Source organism: Nematostella vectensis, chromosome 7 (assembly GCF_932526225.1).
Source record: "Nematostella vectensis chromosome 7, jaNemVect1.1, whole genome shotgun sequence".
Taxonomy (NCBI): Eukaryota; Metazoa; Cnidaria; class Anthozoa; order Actiniaria; family Edwardsiidae; genus Nematostella; species Nematostella vectensis.
The window spans coordinates 10,508,219-10,529,684 of NC_064040.1; the positions used below are offsets into that span (position 1 = coordinate 10,508,219).

The following is a 21,466-nucleotide window of genomic DNA, read 5'->3' on the forward strand; positions in this document are numbered from 1 at the left end:
ATTATATATATATATATAAATTAAAGAAATTTAATTGTGATTTGTTAAACCTCCATGAAAAATCAAAATTAGTTGGATTTATCAGGAGTTTGGGTTAACTTCAGGGTTCAAAATAATTTTTTAAATCTGCTAGATTTTGCCAGCTTTGGTGGGAAATAAAAAGCCTACAGTGGCCTACATACTCAAAATATGAGATGGGAATACAGAAAAAAAGAGCCAGCAAAGACCAGAAAACAGCCGGCTATCGCCAGCAGCCAGACACTATTTTGAACCCTGAACTCAGTTGGATTGCATAGTATCTAATAAGGGTACATTGTGTCAACAAATAATAGTATCTTGGAATAGTTTATAATTAACCCATCTATCTATCATATATTTTCAGTTGATTCAACAGAAGCGCTGTGCAATGATAACTCGATTTCAGACAATATGTTTTCTTTCTCGAAAGGCATAAAAACCAAGGTTCCACTGTAGCACACATCAGATTACCTTCTTGAATCTCCCTGCCTGAGTCTGATGGTTCCTCAACCACGCCTTCCCTAGATTCTTCCACATAATGCCCCTCCCCTTCAGCCGATTCAACAATGACAGGAGCAGGTGCCTGAGATCTTTCCATGCCAGATATCACTGCATCTACAAGCTCAGTGGTATGGCTATTCCACTGTTCATTCAGCAAAGTGGGTAGAATTGTTTCAGACGCTTTGTTCTGTTCTGTTTTGGGCCATGCTTGTATTGGAGCTGGAACAGTGATTTCTATTTCTTTCTCCTTTTCAACCACTGGAGTTTTGTTGACAATAAACTGTGAATATGGCTAGGGAACAAAGGAAGAAAGTCAGTTGTAAGCTTAACAATAAGTTAAGTAGTAAGATAGCTTAACAATACAAGGAAAGATTGGATTTACAGTATCCAATTTAGAAACATTATTACACCAGCAGATAGTGTACCCCCTGGGCTACAGCACCTGTATAGTATACCCCCTGGGCTACAGCGCCTGTATAGTATACCCCCCTGGGCTACAGCACCTGTATAGTATACCCCCTGGGCTACAGCACCTGTATAGTATACCCCCCTGGGCTACAGCCCCTAGATAGTATACCCCCTGGGCTACAGCCCCTAGATAGTATACCCCCTGGGCTACAGCCCCTAGATAGTATACCCCCTGGGCTACAGCACCTGTATAGTATACCCCCCTGGGCTACAGCCCCTGAATAGTATACCCCCTGGGCTACAGCGCCTGTATAGTATACCCCCTGGGCTACAGCCCCTGTATAGTATACCCCCCTGGGCTACAGCCCCTGAATAGTATACCCCCTAGGCTACAGCCCCTGAATAGTATACCCCCTGGGCTATAGCCCCTGAATAGTATACCCCCTGGGCTACAGCGCCTGTATAGTGTACCCCCTGGGCAACAGCCCCTGAATAGTATACCCCCTGGGCTACAGCACCTGTATAGTATACCCCCTGGGCTACAGCCCCTGAATAGTATACCCCCTGGGCTACAGCACCTGTATAGTATACCCCCTGGGCTACAGCCCCTGAATAGTATACCCCCTGGGCTACAGCCCCTGAATAGTATACCCCCTGGGCTACAGCGCCTGTATAGTATACCCCCTGGGCTACAGCGCCTGTATAGTATACCCCCTGGGCTACAGCCCCAGAATAGTATACCCCCTGGGCTACAGCCCCAGAATAGTATACCCCCTGGGCTACAGCACCTGTATAGTATACCCCCTGGGCTACAGCCCCTGAATAGTATACCCCCCTGGGCTACAGCACCTGGATAGTATACCCCCCTGGGCTACAGCCCCTGAATAGTATACCCCCCTGGGCTACAGCACCTGGATAGTATACCCCCTGGGCTACAGCACCTGGATAGTATACCCCCTGGGTACAGCACCTGGATAGTATACCCCCTGGGTTACATCCCCTAAATAGTATACCCCCTGGGCTACAGCCCCTGAATAGTATACCCCCTGGGCTACAGCACCTGAATAGTATACCCCCTGGGCTACAGCCCCTAAATAGTATACCCCCTGGGCTACAGCACCTGTATAGTATACCCCCTGGGCTACAGCCCCTAAATAGTATACCCCCTGGGCTACAGCACCTGTATAGTATACCCCCTGGGCTACAGCCCCTGAATAGTATACCCCCTGGGCTACAGCCCCTGAATAGTATACCCCCTGGGCTACAGCCCCTGAATAGTATACCCCCTGGGCTACAGCACCTGTATAGTATACCCCCTGGGCTACAGCCCCTGAATAGTATACCCCCCTGGGCTACAGCACCTGTATAGTATACCCCCTGGGCTACAGCCCCTGTATAGTATACCCCCCTGGGCTACAGCACCTGTATAGTATACCCCCTGGGCTACAGCACCTGTATAGTATACCCCCTGGGCTACAGCACCTGGATAGTATACCCCCTGGGCTACAGCCCCTGTATAGTATACCCCCCTGGGCTACAGCACCTGTATAGTATACCCCCTGGGCTACAGCACCTGGATAGTATACCCCCCTGGGCTACAGCACCTGGATAGTATACCCCCTGGGCTACAGCCCCTGAATAGTATACCCCCTGGGCTACAGCCCCTGAATAGTATACCCCCTGGGCTACAGCCCCTGAATAGTATACCCCCTGGGCTACAGCACCTGTATAGTATACCCCCTGGGCTACAGCGCCTGTATAGTATACCCCCTGGGCTACAGCCCCTGAATAGTATACCCCCCTGGGCTACAGCACCTGTATAGTATACCCCCTGGGCTACAGCCCCTGTATAGTATACCCCCCTGAGCTACAGCACCTGTATAGTATACCCCCTGGGCTACAGCACCTGGATAGTATACCCCCCTGGGCTACAGCCCCTGTATAGTATACCCCCCTGGGCTACAGCACCTGTATAGTATACCCCCCTGGGCTACAGCACCTGTATAGTATACCCCCTGGGCTACAGCACCTGGATAGTATACCCCCCTGGGCTACAGCACCTGGATAGTATACCCCCTGGGCTACAGCCCCTGAATAGTATACCCCCTGGGCTACAGCCCCTGAATAGTATACCCCCTGGGCTACAGCCCCTGAATAGTATACCCCCTGGGCTACAGCCCCTGAATAGTATACCCCCTGGGCTACAGCGCCTGTATAGTGTACCCCCTGGGCAACAGCCCCTGAATAGTATACCCCCTGGGCTACAGCACCTGTATAGTATACCCCCTGGGCTACAGCCCCTGAATAGTATACCCCCTGGGCTACAGCACCTGTATAGTATACCCCCTGGGCCACAGCCCCTGAATAGTATACCCCCTGGGCTATAGCACCTGTATAGTATACCCCCCTGGTTTACAGCCCCTAAATAGTATACCCCCTGGGCTACAGCACCTGGATAGTATACCTACCCCCTTGGGTAACTAGATGGCATACCTTGAGTTGGTCTGACAGATCCCAAACTACAACATGGCCATTGTCAGTACATGTCACAATCAGACATGGGCAGGAGCTTTCTCCAACACAGGTTATCTGAACAAACAAACAAACAGATTATGTGAAAACACACCTTAAATTTTAATGTCATTTGTCCACACACCATCTTTGCAAATCACTTATTGCCTGATATGGAGAACACTCATGCCTGGATATTTACAAACTTATAACCACTTTGTGTATGCTCAGGAACTTATAATGAAAAGCTGTGTTTGTTTCATCAAACACTCATCCCCTAAATAAAGGAATGCTCACACCAACATTGTGCAGCACTCATACCCCAATTGGCTGGTAATATTCTAAATGGAGTCTTAACATACTTAAAGTAATGTTAAAACAGCAAACACATACTCAAGCAATTACAACAGCATAGCAACCTTCTTTGACATTGGGGGGAAAAATCTTCACACAAACATTTCTAGGGATGAGCTTTCAGTACCTTGCCAATGTTGTCTTTACTGTGGGACTTTGCTGGGGTTGTCGCTAGACTCACTGAGGAAATTAAAAGAGCAATAAATATATATGCACTGTACTGTATAAGGATTGCACCTATTGATCGCACTGTACCTGACATGGGTACATTTTCGGTCCGTTCTCCTTTCACGTAGGGGCATTCAGCTGAGTGTCTTTCATGCTCAGACCTGCGACACAAAACAATTACAGATTTTGCATGTGATACACAGTGGCGGATCCAGGGGCGGTGACGGGGGTGACATGACACCCCCCTTGTTGGGCGAAAAACAAAGCATTTAAACATATAAATCATTGCCAATTGTTATAGCAGTATTCGATGTATCGCGATGAACCAGAAAATATTCACGACAGAAAGCCAGACCAGGGCATGAAGTATAAATCAGAAGGGTCTGAGTGGCAGAACAGAAAAGCCTAAAACCAGAAAAACATAAAGGGATAGCACTTTTCAACAACTTTTTTTTAACCCTAAAAGATAGCATATTGGGTGTGGCTCTAAAATCACTGTGAGCCCCGTGAGACCCCTAAGGGATAGCAAAAGCATAAGAATTTTATACAGGGTTTCTGGAATTACGCAGAAAAAAAAAACAAAATTACGCAGGATTCTTGGCTAAATTATGCGGAAAATCAATCATTACGTGCTAAATTATGCGGGATTTTGCAATACATTTTTCTTTAAAAATCTAAATTTTGCGGGAATCTTTACTGAATTACGCGCTAAAATACACGGAATATCAACTGTTAGACCCAAACAACATTTTGTACCGAAGGAAAGCACGAAATAACTTGAAAAAGGTTAATTTTTTGCGTGAAAATATCTTAGGCGAGTTTTCATTGGCTCCTAGCCACCAGCCAATTAAAAAAAGTATTTTATTATTAGTCCTAGGCCTTCGCGGTTTAGCAAAGAATGCCTAGTCATTTTCTTTGTTTTCAGGAATTCAGTTCGAAATATCGCACTCTTATGAAAAATATCTCTCTTTTTTCATGAGAAATAGAGGTAACAACCCTAAAAGAACACATCAGCTGTGCAATTAAATGTTTTGTCTTTCAAAATTTAGCCAAATTACGCGGGATTACGCGGAAATTTGTGGATTACGCGGAAAAAGCCAAATTACGCGCTTCCGCACAAGCGCGTAATTCCAGAAGCCCTGTTTATAGCAGTTGGTTGAATTTAATACTGGAAAAAAATAAATACAGTAACTGTAGGGCATTTTACTCCCTCCCCCCCACCCCTCTGGAAATTCCTGGGCGTTTCAATCCCCCAACCCCTCAGAAATTCCAATCCCCTTAATTGGGGGGGGGGGTATAAATCTTTTCTGGAACTACACATTCTTGAAATTTGTAGAAGAATTTGTAACATTATATATATTCCTTAAAATCTAAAACAATTATCGTGACAGACTGTCAAAATGGTCAACCCCCCTTTCTAAACCCTAGATCCACCACTGATACATTAGATAGATTCATACTGGAACAAGACTGTCAGAACATCATCACTACCACCATCATCATAATCACAAAACACATGGTAAGACTCTCAGTACATCATCACCATCACTATCATCATAATCACCATAATCATCATTATCATAATCACCACCATCATTAATATCACCATCACCATCACCTTAATCACCATCACCTTAATCACCATCACCTTACCATCATCACTAGCACCACCATTATCACCATAATTATTATCACCATCACAAACATTATCCCCATCATCATTATCACCATCACCATTATCAACATGTAAATTTAAACCAGTGCTCATCACCCCATCCCCTACAATCAAGACTGATTTGATAAAGCAATACCCCCCCCCTCAAAGTAGTGGGGACAATTACAGATTAAGTAGCTAAAATATCTATACACATCGTGACAAGACTCTCATCACCATCAACACCATTATTATTCACATTCACTGTCACCATATACTCCCAGCTTGTCATCAACATCAATATCACTATTACCATCATTCCATTCATTATCCCCATCATACAGTGTTTATTACCATCACACTTGGACAAGACTTACCAAGGCTCATCCGTAGGTTCCCAGCACACAAGACACACACTGCATGTGAAACACATAGCCCTGTCATCTCCTGTGCAGCTTGGCTAGTGAGAGAAGAATAGGATTATGAATGTCAAATCTAGCAAAGGGAGCAGAGGCACCGTACAACATAATAAAAGCTATTATGCCTGGTGCATACTAGTGACATAACGACAGAACAACATAGGCATATGCACTTTTTTAAGCCCAACGACATGGACATAATGACATTAGAGAAAAAAATGTTTTTTCTTTCTTATGTTGTTATGTCCATGTCGTTATGTTGGGCTTATGTCTTTATGTCGAACCATTCACACTTGAACATATGAACACATGAGTGCACACACCTATGTCGTTATGTCACTAGTGTGCACCAGGCATAATATCCTGGTGGTAGAATTATGCAGAATATTATAACATAAACTATATTAACATGGTGGTAGAATTATGCAGTACATTATAATGTAAGCTATACTAACCTGGTGGTAGAATTATGCAGTACATTATAATGAAAACTATAATAACCTGGTGGAAGAATTATGCAGTACATTATAATGTGAGCTATACTAACCTGGTGGTAGAATTATGTAGTACATTATAATGTAAGCTATACTAACCTGGTGGTAAAATTATGTAGTACATTATAATGTAAGCTTCACTAACCTGGTGGTAGAATTATGCAGTACATTATAATGAAAACTATAATAACCTGGTGGAAGAATTATGCAGTACATTATAATGTGAGCTATACTAACCTGGTGGTAGAATTATGTAGTACATTATAATGTAAGCTATACTAACCTGGTGGTAAAATTATGTAGTACATTATAATGTAAGCTTCACTAACCTGGTGGTAGAATTATGCAGTACATTATAATGTGAGCTATACTAACCTGGTGGTAGAATTATGCAGTACATTATAATGTAAGCTATACTAACCTGGTGGTAGAATTATGCAGAATATTATAACATAAACTATACTAACATGGTGGTAGAATTATGCAGTACATTATAATGTAAGCTATACTAACCTGGTGGTAGAATTATGCAGTACATTATAATGAAAACTATAATAACCTGGTGGAAGAATTATGCAGTACATTATAATGTGAGCTATACTAACCTGGTGGTAAAATTATGTAGTACATTATAATGTAAGCTTCACTAACCTGGTGGTAGAATTATGCAGTACATTATAATGTAAGCTATACTAACCTGGTGGTAGAATTATGCAGTACATTATAATGAAAACTATAATAACCTGGTGGAAGAATTATGCAGTACATTATAATGTGAGCTATACTAACCTGGTGGTAGAATTATGTAGTACATTATTAATGTAAGCTATACTAACCTGGTGGTAAAATTATGTAGTACATTATAATGTAAGCTTCACTAACCTGGAGGTAGAATTATGCAGTACATTATAATGTAAGCTATGCTAACCTGGTGGTAGAATTATGCAGTACATTATAATGTAAGCTATGCCAACCTGGTGGTAGAATTATGCAGTAAATTATAATGTAAGCTATACTAACCTGGTGGTAGAATTATGTAGTACATTATAATGTAAGCTATACTAACCTGGTGGTAGAATTATGCAGTAAATTATAATGTAAGCTATACTAACCTGGTGGTAGAATTATGCAGTACATTATAATGTAAGCTATACTAACCTGGTGGTAGAATTATGCAGTAAATTATAATGTGAGCTATACTAACCTGGTGGTAGAATTATGCAGTACATTATAATGTAAGCTATACTAACCTGGTGGTAGAATTATGCAGAACATTATAATATAAACTATAGTAACATGGTGGTAGAATTATGCAGTACAATATAATGTAAACTTCACTAACCTGGTGGTAGAATTATGCAGTACATTATAATGTAAGCTATACTAACCTGGTGGTAGAATTATGTAGTACAATATAATGTAAGCTATACTAACCTGGTGGTAGAATTATGCAGTAAATTATAATGTAAGCTATACTAACCTGGTGGTAGAATTATGCAGTACAATATAATGTAAGCTATACTAACCTGGTGGTAGAATTATGCAGTAAATTATAATGTAAGCTATACTAACCTGGTGGTAGAATTATGTAGTACAATATAATGTAAGCTATACTAACCTGGTGGTAGAATTATGCAGTAAATTATAATGTAAGCTATACTAACCTGGTGGTAGAATTGTGTAGTACATTATAATGTAAGCTATACTAACCTGGTGGTAAAATTGTGTAGTACATTATAATGTAAGCTATACTAACCTGGTGGTAGAATTATGTAGTACATTATAATGTAAGCTATACTAACCTGGTGGTAGAATTATGTAGTACATTATAATGTAAGCTATACTAACCTGGTGGTAGAATTATGTAGTACATTATAATGTAAGCTATACTAACCTAGTGGTAGAATTATGCAGTACATTATAATGTAAGCTATACTAACCTAGTGGTAGAATTATGCAGTACATTATAATGTAAGCTATACTAACATGGTGGTAGAATTATGTAGTACATTATAATGTAAGCTATACTAACCTGGTGGTAAAACCCTGCTTGGGCCATGGCCTCTGGATATGCCCACCTTAAACACAGACAAAAAAGTGTCATTTTTTATTTTGTTGTGTTTTTAGCGGGGAACTATAAAATTGCAGGGCTACTGGTATGATGCGGGGATTTTCTGGAAATAATGTGGGATTTTTTTTTGCAAATTATGCTCTAGAAATCGGGAATTATACAGATTGCGTAATGTTTTCAAAAAACATTCTAGGAGGAGAGAATTTAAACCTTGAAAAAAGTAGCTTAAAGATTAAATCTCACTCAGAAAACGTTTTTCTCATTGTTTAACCTTTTTATTTTCTAATGGTACTGGGGACTGGGGCGTGTGAAGTCCAACATGGCAGACAACAAGAAATTGGGAAAAGAGCGTTTTTTCTGTCAAGTTTTTGAGCTTATCATCTACCAAAACAGATAATGATACAGTTTAAGATATTTTTCATCTGGAATGACTTTTACTGGCTTCTACATAAGCAATTTATGATTGTTCTCCCTGAGTCAATGTCCACAATGAGATCGCCGAACTTTTTTATTTATTTCTGCTTATTTATTATGCTGAAAAATATTGTATTTGTCTATTAACAATTACGCTAACTTTCTAACAGAAAAGCAGTGGGTTCCACTGCAGTGGGTCATGTTTCAAGTAAAAAAATGTGCATTATCCTCTGGTAAATGCACGACCAAGTGAAAACTTTCGTTCTACGAGGAACTTCTGAGGTTTTTCGGGGAATTTTTGCCACTGAAATGAAGTAAGAAATTCCTAGGAAATGAAAACATTATACATAATTTATATGTTTTGCGAATTTTTTCCAAATAATGCAGGATTATGCGGGGTTGTAAACATGAGCGCATAATTCCGGTAGCCCTGAAATTGAAAATTAAGCCTTTCGCTACTGATACTGACATGGCTAGACTGTGCAATCATTTTCCAACTGCATATTAAAACTCATTTTCTAGGGATCGTATTAAATGTAGAGAAGATATTCAAGTTTTTGATGAGTCATATTATAGAATTCTGGTTCCAGATCAAGACCACGTACTTGAGTGCTTTGAAAACTTTTACATACTTATAATCCAGATGCGGCCAGGAAGAGAAGGTCTGCCTGCGAGATGCCTCCACAAACATCAACTGTTTGTAGACTGGTTGGCCCTTCTTCTCAAGCACAGAGGTGCCTGTTAAAGACATGACCCTTGCTAGCATGGCTGATGCTATCGGCAAAGCTGCACTGGTCTTGTAGCTTTTGTGCAGGTGCACTACCATGCCATCAAAGGCGCACAGAAGGGCACCAGCAGCCAGTGAGATCTTACATGTTATCCACTGAAGAGAAAGAGCACAAGAAGTCAGTACCTCTGCTTCCAAACTACCAAGTTTACATTATTTTTTCTTTCATTTTTTTACTGTAGCTATACAAAGTAAAAGTCCTTTCATAACAAAGGAATTGCAAAATAAGGATATTTTGTTTCAAATGCAGTATATGTAGTTCTCTCTTTTATTATGTGATGTTGTAGCTAAATCCCAAAGAAAAGGAGAATAAGGAAATGTTAGCAAACTACATCACAGCAATTCCAAACATGTAGTACAAACAGCACCATTACTAGGACCAGTACTACTTGCATTTGACCTGTAAGGTTCGGTACAAACAGAATTAATATCAGCCACTTCACTAGAAAATGTTGATAACATTCAAACATGGTGTTCAAACAGCATCAGTATTGCAAGGCCAGTGCTCACCAGAAAGTTGGTGCTCGAAAGGCCTGGCTAAACATTCAAACATGTTTGTCAAACATTGCGCTTGATGCAAATGTTTGTATATTTAGCCGATGAGCCACAAAACATGGCAATCAATTGGCTTCCACAACATGTCTAGATGTTTGAACGAAATCAAAACATTTGTGTTGAACATACTGTACATGTTTTATTGTATAGCCACTTGTCACACAAAACATTGCATGTGTTTCATGCTTTTATCCAATCACAGCTCAAAAATCTCATGGTGCGACTTTGATCTCTAGCGTAATCATAATGGAAAAAAGTCTGCACGCTCATGTTTTATGAAAACATTTTTGTGTTAAGCCACCTCGCAAAACATACTCATGCAAGAGTTTGATTTCAATGTTTGACTAACATGTTTGAATGTTTAGCCAGGCCTAAGTACCTTTGTAGTCTTGTCAGAGTCATCAGATGAAGCTGAGGTTGCATCACTGGGAGCACCATGTTGTTTCACTGGTAAGGGCTTCACAGGAAAATCCTCTTTAGTCTTCTGAGGTAAGTGTTGGGCACTGGACTGATACTTTTCCAATTCTGACTTGAGCTGCTGTTTCAATTTCTCCATCACATCCAGAACAGGTGGAACAGCAGACGGGATACATACTTCTATCCCGGAATATAGATTTTTTGCCTGATAAAAAGAATTCATTTTAGATAATTTGTAGCATGGTACGATGGTAGACAAAAGTGCCAATGCTAGTTTTTCCATAGCTAAAATGCCCCCACAATTTCTTCTACCCCAGTACAATGCTGTTCAACACAGACTGTTTTTCTATGAATTTGAGGATTGCTCTATACACAATCTTAAGGGAGAAGAGGGCTACAGCAATTCAGTAATGAGTAGATAACGACATAGTTGACTAGCTGTACTGTATGTACTTACATCTGAAAGGGACAGTTCTAGTAAGACGGGAGACTCTGAGTCTTCAGCAACCGGTGCCTGTAGTATACTGTCCAAGAGTAAAACTCCATTCAGGTCCTTACGAAGTCCAACAGTCTTCCCATCGGTCACTAGAAGTTTCTCAACTCCAGTGCAGAAACGACATTCAAGAATTCCTGTCTCCTGATAAGCATTTCCTGTCACAATGGAGGAAAATATGTATCACTTTTTAGGGTTACAAAGGTAGAATGTTGCATTGCACTTAATTCGTCTTTAAGATAAATAAACGGAAAATTGGGAAAAATGGGTAAAATTGGTATAATCTGAAATAAAAAAAGTGGTGTACACTTGAAGCACTCTTCCAGGTAAATACTTTTATAATAATAATAATAAAAGTAATAGTAATAATAATAACAATAATAATAATAATAATAATTTTCACAAGGGGATGGGTGCTTTTCTTATGAGCTATTAAAATATCTGAATACAGCTAGTAGTAAAGTACAGATGTAGATAGTTTAATAATTAAACCACTGGATGCAAGGCTGTAGCTTCAGCAAATCACTCAAATGAGAAAATAACAACAAGATAACATCCTATCATGAATGAGGAAAACAAGGTCTAAGATAAACTGTTGCATAACATTACTTCAGATTAAAATAAAATATCTAATGGCAAATGGCAAATGGCGCTCGGAAACCCAAATGTTGCAATAATCATCCTGCCAGCCCTTGGTAAACATTGCGCAAGACCCTCGTCAATAAAATTAAATTTTGGTATTTCAGCGGCAGGAAGGGTAGAATTTGAAGCCAGCTACAATTATTATGATTGCTTCATCACATCATCAACCATCTGACTCTCGCCCAAGGGCAAACGCCAAGTTCATCAAGAAAACAACAACGATTCTCATTCAATCACTGACTTTAGCTCTTTCACATTTATCATTCAACGGCCCACTTGAGCAAAATTGAATCGATTAAAACCCATTTCACCATGCAATTCATCCTAACATTTGAATAAAACGAGATGTGAGTGACTAACCTTCAAGTGACGTGCGTTTTAAAGTACGGCCCGAACTGACATCCAAGACCTCGACAGATCCATCCTCTAGTGTAGCGACAAAGCAGTGGGACGTTGGAGTGTAGGATATTGACGTTGGACGTCCATTAAATTGCAGACAACCTTCTTCCTGCAGGAACCACTCCTCGGCGGCCATCTTACCTTCATCGTGGTATTAGCGGTGGGTACAAGGCCCCGCAGGTTATCCGACGACACAGGGAACCCATAATCAACATACCGCTCGTTTCGACTTATAGACAAGTTACACTCGAAACACAATTAGACACTAAATTTTTAAGTCTACACAATAATTCAAAATGTAGAATACAAACTGAGAACTAAAGGAAAAATCGCAAAAAAAATATCTGGCCTAATTGCTGAAAAAAATATTAAAATAGTGTCCAGATCGGTTCCTGTAAATTTGAGAAAGTTTAATTAGAGGCGAATTTTCTCCTTCTATTTTATAGACCACGAAAAGCGATTAAAAGAGTGATTGTGTGACGAGTGACGAATATATAAACACGTATTGTGTGACATTTTGCACGTGGTTTCCCAGGCGTCTGACACTTCAAGCGCGTAGTCCTGCGAGCTCGTGGTGCAAAGTGTCAGTTGTTTTGGTTGGAACGTAATTCCCTTCAATGTTTATCTAGCGCTTCCGACTGCTCTCGACTCCTATACTACTCGCTACTGTTAGCTCAGAGAGAAGCTTGAAATATGCCTTTGTCCTATTTTGTGCTTTTGAAGCCTTCTGAAATCCGTTTTACTACAAATATAGTTGGTCGAATGTTCGACAATGGGTTACCCTTGACAGAAACATTGGCGCAACTAGTCAACGGTGAAATATTACTTGAAGACATTCCTAAGATTGAGGTAGTTTGGTATCAGGAAAAATGGGAGTGGTACACGCTTAATAACAGGCGATTATGGGTGTTTAAAGAGCTCGAAAAGACTGGGAAATGCAAGCTAATAAAGACGAGAAGAAAGGAAAGAATTGAAAACATCATCGACTACCCAGCGATGCTTTACGGTTCAGCAAGTTTGGCTAAAATTTCGAGAAATGCTAGCCCGGCAAATCCTCGGCGAAGCCCTGCTCCATACAACAGCCCGTCGAGACGCTCAAAGTCGACCTCGAGGTCCCCAAGCAAAGAGAGATGGAGTAAATTCAAGAGAGAACGTGTCGTCGCCTACGAGGAGCGGAACATAGCGGTGGAATATAGAGTTGAGAGAGGTGTTGACGTAAACATGGAAATCTCACACCGTCCTCGCACAAATAGTTCAAGCAGTGATAACAATAACAGGCAACTCAGTCTTTACAACCCAGACAAGCCGTCAGACAAGATACTGCATTACCGACAAGAGTCCCATGTTTCCAAGTTCCCTAAAAAGAGTTTCCGAAGCAATGTTCGCTTTCACCCATATCGCACTCCGAGATTGCTGAAACTAGAGTCGAATATCATAGGGCGCGAAATTCAACCTTACAGCAAACCCCACTCATATGTATGCGGCGTGATCAGCTTCAGATTCTGGCAAAAAAAGCGCACGGAGTTTTTCCGAAGTATTTATTCCATTAGCAACGGAAGAGTTCGAGATCCCGCAAGGTACGCGCGGTCACTCTACACGTGTGGGGTCTGTTTCAAGAGCTTCAAGTCTCGAGTTTCTCTAGAACAGCATTCAGAGGAGCTCCTGCACTGGGCGTGTGTCAGGTGCGGGAAGTTCTTCACCAGTCCTACAGCCCTTGGTCAGCACAAGCTAGCGCTGGGACATTCTGTGTTTTGAGCACACCCTCGTCACTTTGCTTGGTGAACTAGGATAACTTATGGTGTATGGAGACATTGTTATAGTGACAGACATGTGTAGTAAAGGACTTACTGTCCTACAGCCCTTGTTCAGCTACAGCTTTCACGGCCTAGCCGCTACACAGGCTATCACGTGCACATGTTTTAACGCACCCTCATTCCTCTTTACCCAAGTCATGTGATATAAGACATATAATGAGTGACATTGTGAACAATGAATTCTGTCAATGAATAACATCATACCAAACCATGTTTACAGTATAAGTGTCTGAAATGATTTCTTTGTCTAACTGGGAAGCACACGTTTAATGTTCTCTGAGGAACTTTGCAAAATTTAATAAGAAACTCTGGTTTCCTGTTGGCTCATCAATGTTACAAAAAAATGTCTCAAATATTGAAAAAAAACGTTATCGTTCGGATTCAGTGTTTTTATTGGATGTTGAGCTTAGTTATCGTTCGATCATGTTTTTCCTGAAAAATGTGAAAAACCTAATAAATAAAATAAATTTGTTGACATTTATTTAAATATTTTATTTATTGTGACCTAGCCTGTGTTGCAACCGGAATAAATACTGACATAGTTTGACATCTCGGGATAAATGAGGCAAACTTCACGATTTTAGCCGACTTCGGCTCTGTGATAGTTATCGCTGCCCTGCGACGGTGCGATGATTAAGCCAGGAAACGCTCCATTTAATTTGCTATTACTTCAGAATTGGAAATCTCACGCGCACTCTTCGATACTTATTGATCTGTAAATAAAAGTTCGTGCGGTCAGCGTGACATTTATTTATCTCTTGCGTGACGTGAGGTACCTCGTGATGCATCATGAGACCGTACAGGAAATTTCCCCGAAATAACACAGTATGTTAGCCTTCTATACCGATACAAACCTCTTACCGATATAAACCTAGCTCTGAGAATACCTTATCGCAAGTAAACAAGGAGAATCGGGTATGGCCATAGTAATGGATCCGAAAGACTACGATTATGACGCCCCTATCCAATATATCAACAAGAAGCGTTTTAATTTCGGGCTGTGCGAGGTCCCCCTGTACTGGGCGAACATTCTGTTTGCCTTCCTAGCAGTAGCAGGTCAAGTTGGGCAGAACGTTTCTCTCCCTTTGTGGCTAGTAGCAACCAAGGAGTTCAGTACACCTAGCGGAAATCACACAACACTGCATGCAACTGATACAACCGGAGAGATGGACGCGTATTTCGTTGTATCTTTCGCTAGCATGTGCTTTGTGGTGATTTTCGGGATCGCAATTTTGGTGATGAGATTCGCTAAACCTGGGATGATAGGCGAAACAGAGCGGATGTTCCCGCATACCATTTTGTTTGGTGTGGGTCTGTGCGATGCGTTGAATGGTTCTTTGGTGGTGTTTGCGAGTCCACCAAGTCGTACTGCACCTTACCTACAAGCTATTCTAGGGAACTTCATCATCCCCCTGACCATTGTTCTAAGGTATGAGCGCCTTAGTTGCGCGCCTGTGTATATGTACAGTTCACCCTTGCCTTTCACCGTTCGATTCTATATTGTTTGGTTAAGGCCTATACAATGACTATAGCCCTTAAAAATTGAGTGTTCATTCATTTGCCATTTGCCCTCCGTGCTTCAATTTTGCAATCTTAGAGCTACAGTTTAGTTTGTTTAGTCATTCATCAGGCCCTTTCGTATGTGCTGAAAGGCATACAGTTGAGTGCATATTCCGAGCGTTTCTATTAAGGGTCTGGATGGGGTTAACCGACGAGCGACAAACGGCCTATGAAGTAACCGACTACCGACAAAACATGAAAAAAAAAGCTAGGAAAAGACTAGCGACAAACGATTTACCGGTATTTTGTGGCTGTCCGTATTTTAGTTATTTACTTTCATTATCAATCTACATTAGTCCAGCCATTTCAGCATTTCCTGTTGCATCAACTTATTATTACTTATCAATTATCAATAATGTTTAATCTAATGAAATCTGGTACTAAAGCGAATACAAACTTAGATTTTCCGACCCATAATCCTAATTTAACTGACTACCGACTTGCAGACCCTTCACCCCCCCACCCCTCCCCCAACATAGACCCGGAAGGACCCCGATTCTAAGACAAAGTGCCTATTCGCCCTCTCTACACGTTAGATGACATGGCGCTTAAAAGTTATCACTTTTGGCTTGCAGGTTTTTCGTGTTGAGAAAGAAGCCCACGATACTCAAGTTTGTTTGCGGAATGCTGGTTCTCTTGGCTCTGTTCATCTGTCTCTTGCCCTCCATTTTCCCGAAGCAGCTCGACCCCAGTCCCAAGGGGGCTGGAGAGGGGGCGAGCGGCCTAGCGGGCGTCCTATGGCCGATCTGTTTTATGCTCGGATTCGTAAGTGAGATACTCTATTAAAGCCGCATTGTCACCAGTTTACTTTCGGTCGATTACCTAACAATATCCGATGGTTTTTAACGGAAAACGCGAAAAATATTTCAAAATATTGAAAGCAGTGTGTCTATTGGAAGTTTCTTTGAGGATGTGATTGATAATTTAGAGCGGATGGCGTGTTAAATATCTCGGATTCTAAAAGATTCTTTTGTCTTTTAATGGTTGAGGTTTCCGTCGGACCTCCGGAAGTAAACTGGTGACAATTCGGCTTTAACCCTGGGTGCCAGAGGCCTGTCGCGAGTGACATGCCCATGCACCTTTTTTTAGGCCGCAACAAGCCATCGCTCGATTCTTCGGGTCACTCGTTCGTCGAGCTTTTGATTGCCCGACAGCGCAGGAACTTCTGACACCCAGTGTATTAAACAAAAGCATAAGATTTTTTTATAAGTATCATAGTCATGGAAAGCAAAGAGCATCCTAGGAGATCCATGAGCGTAGGGTACATACGAAACTACACGGAAAGCGAGGCACAAAAAGAGGGGGGCAAGGACCCATGGGCGTTAGTGTTATGTGCGGAGCGGAAACTGGGAAAGGGGGTGCAACAAAAGATCAAGGGAGGAGATCCTGGATCCGCGCCTAGCGCTCTGACCTATGTCACGCGAAGCGCTCTAACCTATGTCACGCAAAACGTCCTGATCTATGACACGCAAGGCGCTCTGACCTATGTCACGCGAAGCGCTATGACCTATGTCACGCAAGGCGCTCTGACCTATGTCACGCGAAGCGCTATGACCTATGTCACGCAAAGCGCTCTGACCTTTGTCACGCAAAGCGCTCTGACCCATTTCACACAAAACGCTCTGACCTATGTCACGCAAAACGCTTTGTCTAAAACATATTGTCTGGAAAGGAGAGTAGCTTCTCTCATCCTTTTCATTGCTATTTAGAATATGAACCAGCAAACCCCACCCTTCCATCCCCAGGTACCTGCCGCGGCGATGAATGTCATCGAGGAGAAAGGACTGAAAATGCAGAACATTATGTCGCGGAAGGGAATCAACATCGTGTACTTCTTGTTTTGGGAGTCGGTGTACCAGCTACTCTGCGTGCTAGCACTCTTCTGGGTGGACATCATACCTAGCTATGGCTTTGCCAACAGCATCAGTCAGTTTTGGAAAAAGTAAGTGCATGGACTGGATTTGAGTTATTTCCGTGCTCGACGATGCTGCGCTCTTCTTCGATTGTTAAAAAACTATACCACGCTTGCAGTGACCACTGGGATGCTGAGCATGGAGCGATGTGTTTCACCCGTACAGTATATATAAAACATATATCTCTCAAACCCTTCCTACCCATCTCTCTACTCTAACACTTCCATCCCGTCCCCCTGTTTCACAAATTGCGTGTCCGTATCTTCTCTGTCCAGTTGGAGCTTTGGTTTCCGATGTTTTTTCGGCGGCGCGGGCTGTAACGGCGTGCCTGGGACCAGAGGAACAGTTTTCGTCGTCACGTACACGATCTCGTATATCGGCGGCGGGTTTTTGTTACGTTACGCAGAAGGAGCCACCTTATTGGCTATTGTAACGGTAAGTCAAATCACATGACCTAGCTTCTAAACAAGGGTCTGGGTAATTTTTGTCTATGCAGATATCGTTTCCATGGTATTCTCGGTCGACTTAAGAGTTTTGGGGTTGGAGAACCTCTCCCCCCCCCCCCCCCCCCCCTAGAGGAATTCTAGCATTGTTTGTGTGTATATTTGTTTGTTGTTTTTGTCTCCTTGGGCAAGGTAGTTTTGCGGGCTCTGATTTCTCTGTGTACGACGCGCGTAACACAGACTTTACCGATATAAACATGACGGCAAATTTTTAAAGCCTTTGTCGAGAATCTTTTGGCAACTTCTTGGTAGGCCTTCCAAGCAATTTTGCAGAAGAATTATAATTTGTGACTGCTAGTGTGGCAGTATTCTGATTATAATTGCAAAATCGAGCCCGGGGGATGGAGGAGCTTTTCCTGTTATAGCAGAACCTCGTGTTTAAACACAGCGCTTACATTATGGGTTCTTTTTCGTTCCCAGTCTCTCGTAACTCCACTCGGCTTTATCTTCTGGACTCTGTTTGACTCTTCACCTTTCAAGTGGCATCCGGTTGGTCACGTGTCCACTTGGTATGCCCTTGGCGCGCTAGGCCTCATGGTTCCAGCTATATTTTTCTACAACTTTGGGTAAGATTGAACTTTTTGTACACACCCTAACGAAAAGAGGTCAGAATCCAATTGGCTTTTTGTTGCATCAAGGGTATCTTATAAATGACACCCGACTCTGCTCTGAAGGCCCTGGCGCGTAAATAGGGGGGGGGGAGGGCGCTGGATGCGCGCGCAGCCCCCCTTCCCCCATTATGCTTATCCGACAAATATGTTAACTTGGATAAAGGAAGAAGGGGGGACTGGTCCGACTCATCACTATTTAAAACAATGTCTGGTATTATGTGAACTTTAGAATAGACTGTGCTAGCGTCCCGTCTTGGCCCGACTGGTGCCAATGTGTGTATGCTAGTGTGCTTCTAAAGTTCACATTTATGTATACATACTCGCAAGGATAGTTTGGCTATCCGACGGAGTTTTAGACTAGCAAAGGTCGCATGCGTGATCCGCACAATTGGCATCACGCTAGCCCGGTCGCAGCTCTAGATCCCACATGGATCTAAGCTGTGGTTTAAAGCACTTCGTTCGAGTCGAAGTCGCCCTGCAGTTTTTTTTGCCGATGAAGTTTAACTGAGGCAAACCGGCTATGCCATGCTGACGAGTCCTAATAAGGACGAAACAGCTGTCCATGGTTGCCGAACTGCACGGGTAATAGACTGTGCTAGCGTCCCGTCTTGGCCCGACTGGTGCCAATGTGTGTATGCTAGTGTGCTTCTAAAGTTCACATTTATGTATACATACTCGCAAGGATAGTTTGGCTATCCGACGGAGTTTTAGACTAGCAAAGGTCGCATGCGTGATCCGCACAATTGGCATCACGCTAGCCCGGTCGCAGCTCTAGATCCCACATGGATCTAAGCTGTGGTTTAAAGCACTTCGTTCGAGTCGAAGTCGCCCTGCAGTTTTTTTTGCCGATGAAGTTTAACTGAGGCAAACCGGCTATGCCATGCTGACGAGTCCTAATAAGGACGAAACAGCTGTCCATGGTTGCCGAACTGCACGGGTAATAGACTGTGCTAGCGTCCCGTCTTGGCCCGACTGGTGCCAATGTGTGTATGCTAGTGTGCTTCTAAAGTTCACATTTATGTATACATACTCGCAAGGATAGTTTGGCTATCCGACGGAGTTTTAGACTAGCAAAGGTCGCATGCGTGATCCGCACAATTGGCATCACGCTAGCCCGGTCGCAGCTCTAGATCCCACATGGATCTAAGCTGTGGTTTAAAGCACTTCGTTCGAGTCGAAGTCGCCCTGCAGTTTTTTTTGCCGATGAAGTTTAACTGAGGCAAACCGGCTATGCCATGCTGACGAGTCCTAATAAGGACGAAACAGCTGTCCATGGTTGCCGAACTGCACGGGTAATAGACTGTGCTAGCGTCCCGTCTTGGCCCGACTGGTGCCAATGTGTGTATGCTAGTGTGCTTCTAAAGTTCACATTCTGGTATTATGAGGCAACTCATAATGAAAAGGACGGAAAGAATGGGTTACCTGTGGCGAAATTGTGGAGGAGGAGACTAAGGAGAAGTAGCGTTTCCGGTTTGTCACTTACCAATCCTTTTTTTTTTTCTTTTTCTTTCTTTGAGATGCCTGCGGAGGAGGCTAGTCTGGTATTTCTGTGGTATAATAATCGTGATTATGTTTTCGTATTAAAAAATTTCCCCCGCGTTTTACTCAATTGCAACGTATTCATGGTGTCCCTCAAATTTTTTGCCTTTCCTCTTTCTAGATCACCTGAGGTTGAACGCGAGTTGAGAGTTCGTGAAGCGGTCGATCCGCCCTATGAATACCGACCGGATTCACCAGGACTACGGGCTAACGAAACTGACCCTCTCATTCGCACATAGCACTGTACAAACAGACCTGCATGAACTTGAATACGCTGACCGGTGGAACTGGGGATTAGGGGCTAACGAAATGGACCCTCTCATCTGCACCTGTATAAACCGAACGGATTCGCCAGGACTGCAAGAAACAAAACGAACCCTCTTTTCCGTACCTGCTACTATCCAACTATCTGTATTTAGTAAGGAACTAGTTTAAAATTGGGCGCGAATGAAAACATTTTACATACCCCTACTCAACTCCAAGTCACACAAAGAATCCATTTCCACCAGCAAATTCAAGTGAGTAACTGAGAAGCTATCAATCAGATAGTGTTAGCAAGCATTGAAGTTCAAAGTTTCTTGCAAATGTGTATTTCCAGAAAATATCCATCCCCCCCTCATTGAGGGGATTGGAATTTCCGGGTGAAGTGGGGGGGGGGGGGGGGGGGGGGGGCAAACGCCCAGGAATTTCCAGGAGGTGTGTGTGTGTGTTGGGGGGGGGGGGGGGAGGTAATCGTCCGGAGCTAAAAATCCGGAGGGTCTTGTTCGTGAGAAACGCGAGTCTTCAGAACCGAATAATCTGAGTCCCCCCGTCTGTAAATAATAAAGGCCGATGTATTCTTTGTTAGACTATTAGACAGTAAAATCTGCAATAAACAGTTGGATATTCGGCGTCTTCTCGGATAAGGACGTTTAAACCGTAGGTGCCGTCTCTCCAATACTACACCACTAATCTGAACCGGAGGAACATAAAAGAACCGCTGAGGACGCAAACTTACATTACTAACACACACTTATGATCGTCTGTTATTGAGGAAAAGATATCCTAGCATGTAAAGCGCTTAGAGCTATACAAATAAGTGCTATACAAATGCACACATTTTATTATTATTATTATTTTGTAAATCAAATAAAAAAACTGACTGAATCTTTTGAGGGGCTTTTTTCACTTAATAAGACGGGTTAATTATTCGTAACGCTTTTCTGATCAAGTCCGTCATGG

The 21,466-nt window shown here is 42.3% G+C and overlaps 3 protein-coding genes across 5 annotated transcripts in view; 2 read left to right on the forward strand and 1 right to left on the reverse strand.

Annotated features, from left to right (window-relative positions):
- LOC5518917 (baculoviral IAP repeat-containing protein 6) overlaps positions 1–12,465 on the reverse strand; it is a 44,836-nt gene extending 32,371 nt beyond the window's left edge. For all 3 annotated transcript variants that reach the window (XM_048730066.1, XM_032363630.2, XM_048730067.1), the window contains exons 1-10: positions 12,267–12,465; positions 11,229–11,422; positions 10,734–10,976; positions 9,645–9,895; positions 8,560–8,605; positions 5,992–6,074; positions 4,048–4,121; positions 3,920–3,972; positions 3,421–3,516; positions 490–811 (exon numbers count right to left, since the gene is read on the reverse strand). In XM_048730066.1, coding sequence (XP_048586023.1) covers positions 490–811; positions 3,421–3,516; positions 3,920–3,972; positions 4,048–4,121; positions 5,992–6,074; positions 8,560–8,605; positions 9,645–9,895; positions 10,734–10,976; positions 11,229–11,422; positions 12,267–12,441 — 1,537 coding nt within the window. In that variant the 5' untranslated portion in view covers positions 12,442–12,465. The remainder of the gene's footprint in view (positions 1–489; positions 812–3,420; positions 3,517–3,919; positions 3,973–4,047; positions 4,122–5,991; positions 6,075–8,559; positions 8,606–9,644; positions 9,896–10,733; positions 10,977–11,228; positions 11,423–12,266) is intronic.
- A 381-nt stretch (positions 12,466–12,846) lies between these two features.
- Positions 12,847–14,600, forward strand: LOC5518963. The gene has a single exon (XM_001638846.3). It carries the CDS (start codon positions 12,999–13,001, stop codon positions 14,058–14,060), a length of 1,062 nt encoding a protein of 353 aa, XP_001638896.1. The 5' UTR covers positions 12,847–12,998; the 3' UTR covers positions 14,061–14,600.
- Positions 14,601–14,909: 309 nt separating this feature from the next.
- On the forward strand, positions 14,910–20,895 carry LOC5518915. Its single transcript, XM_048730584.1, has 6 exons — positions 14,910–15,548; positions 16,255–16,444; positions 17,425–17,621; positions 17,868–18,027; positions 18,516–18,661; positions 20,367–20,895. The coding sequence occupies exons 1-6, from the start codon at positions 15,037–15,039 to the stop codon at positions 20,482–20,484; spliced, it is 1,323 nt and encodes a 440-aa protein (XP_048586541.1). The 5' UTR covers positions 14,910–15,036; the 3' UTR covers positions 20,485–20,895.
- Positions 20,896–21,466: the final 571 nt, after the last annotated feature.

Coding starts and splice junctions, on each gene's coding strand:
- LOC5518915 (XM_048730584.1), top strand. CDS start 15,037: ATGGCCATAGTAATGGATCCGAAAGACTACGATTATGACGCCCCTATC. Junction 18,028..18,515: donor CCTTATTGGCTATTGTAACG/GTAAGTCAAATC, acceptor TTTCGTTCCCAG/TCTCTCGTAACTCCACTCGG. Junction 18,662..20,366: donor ATATTTTTCTACAACTTTGG/GTAAGATTGAAC, acceptor TCCTCTTTCTAG/ATCACCTGAGGTTGAACGCG.
- LOC5518963 (XM_001638846.3), top strand. CDS start 12,999: ATGCCTTTGTCCTATTTTGTGCTTTTGAAGCCTTCTGAAATCCGTTTT.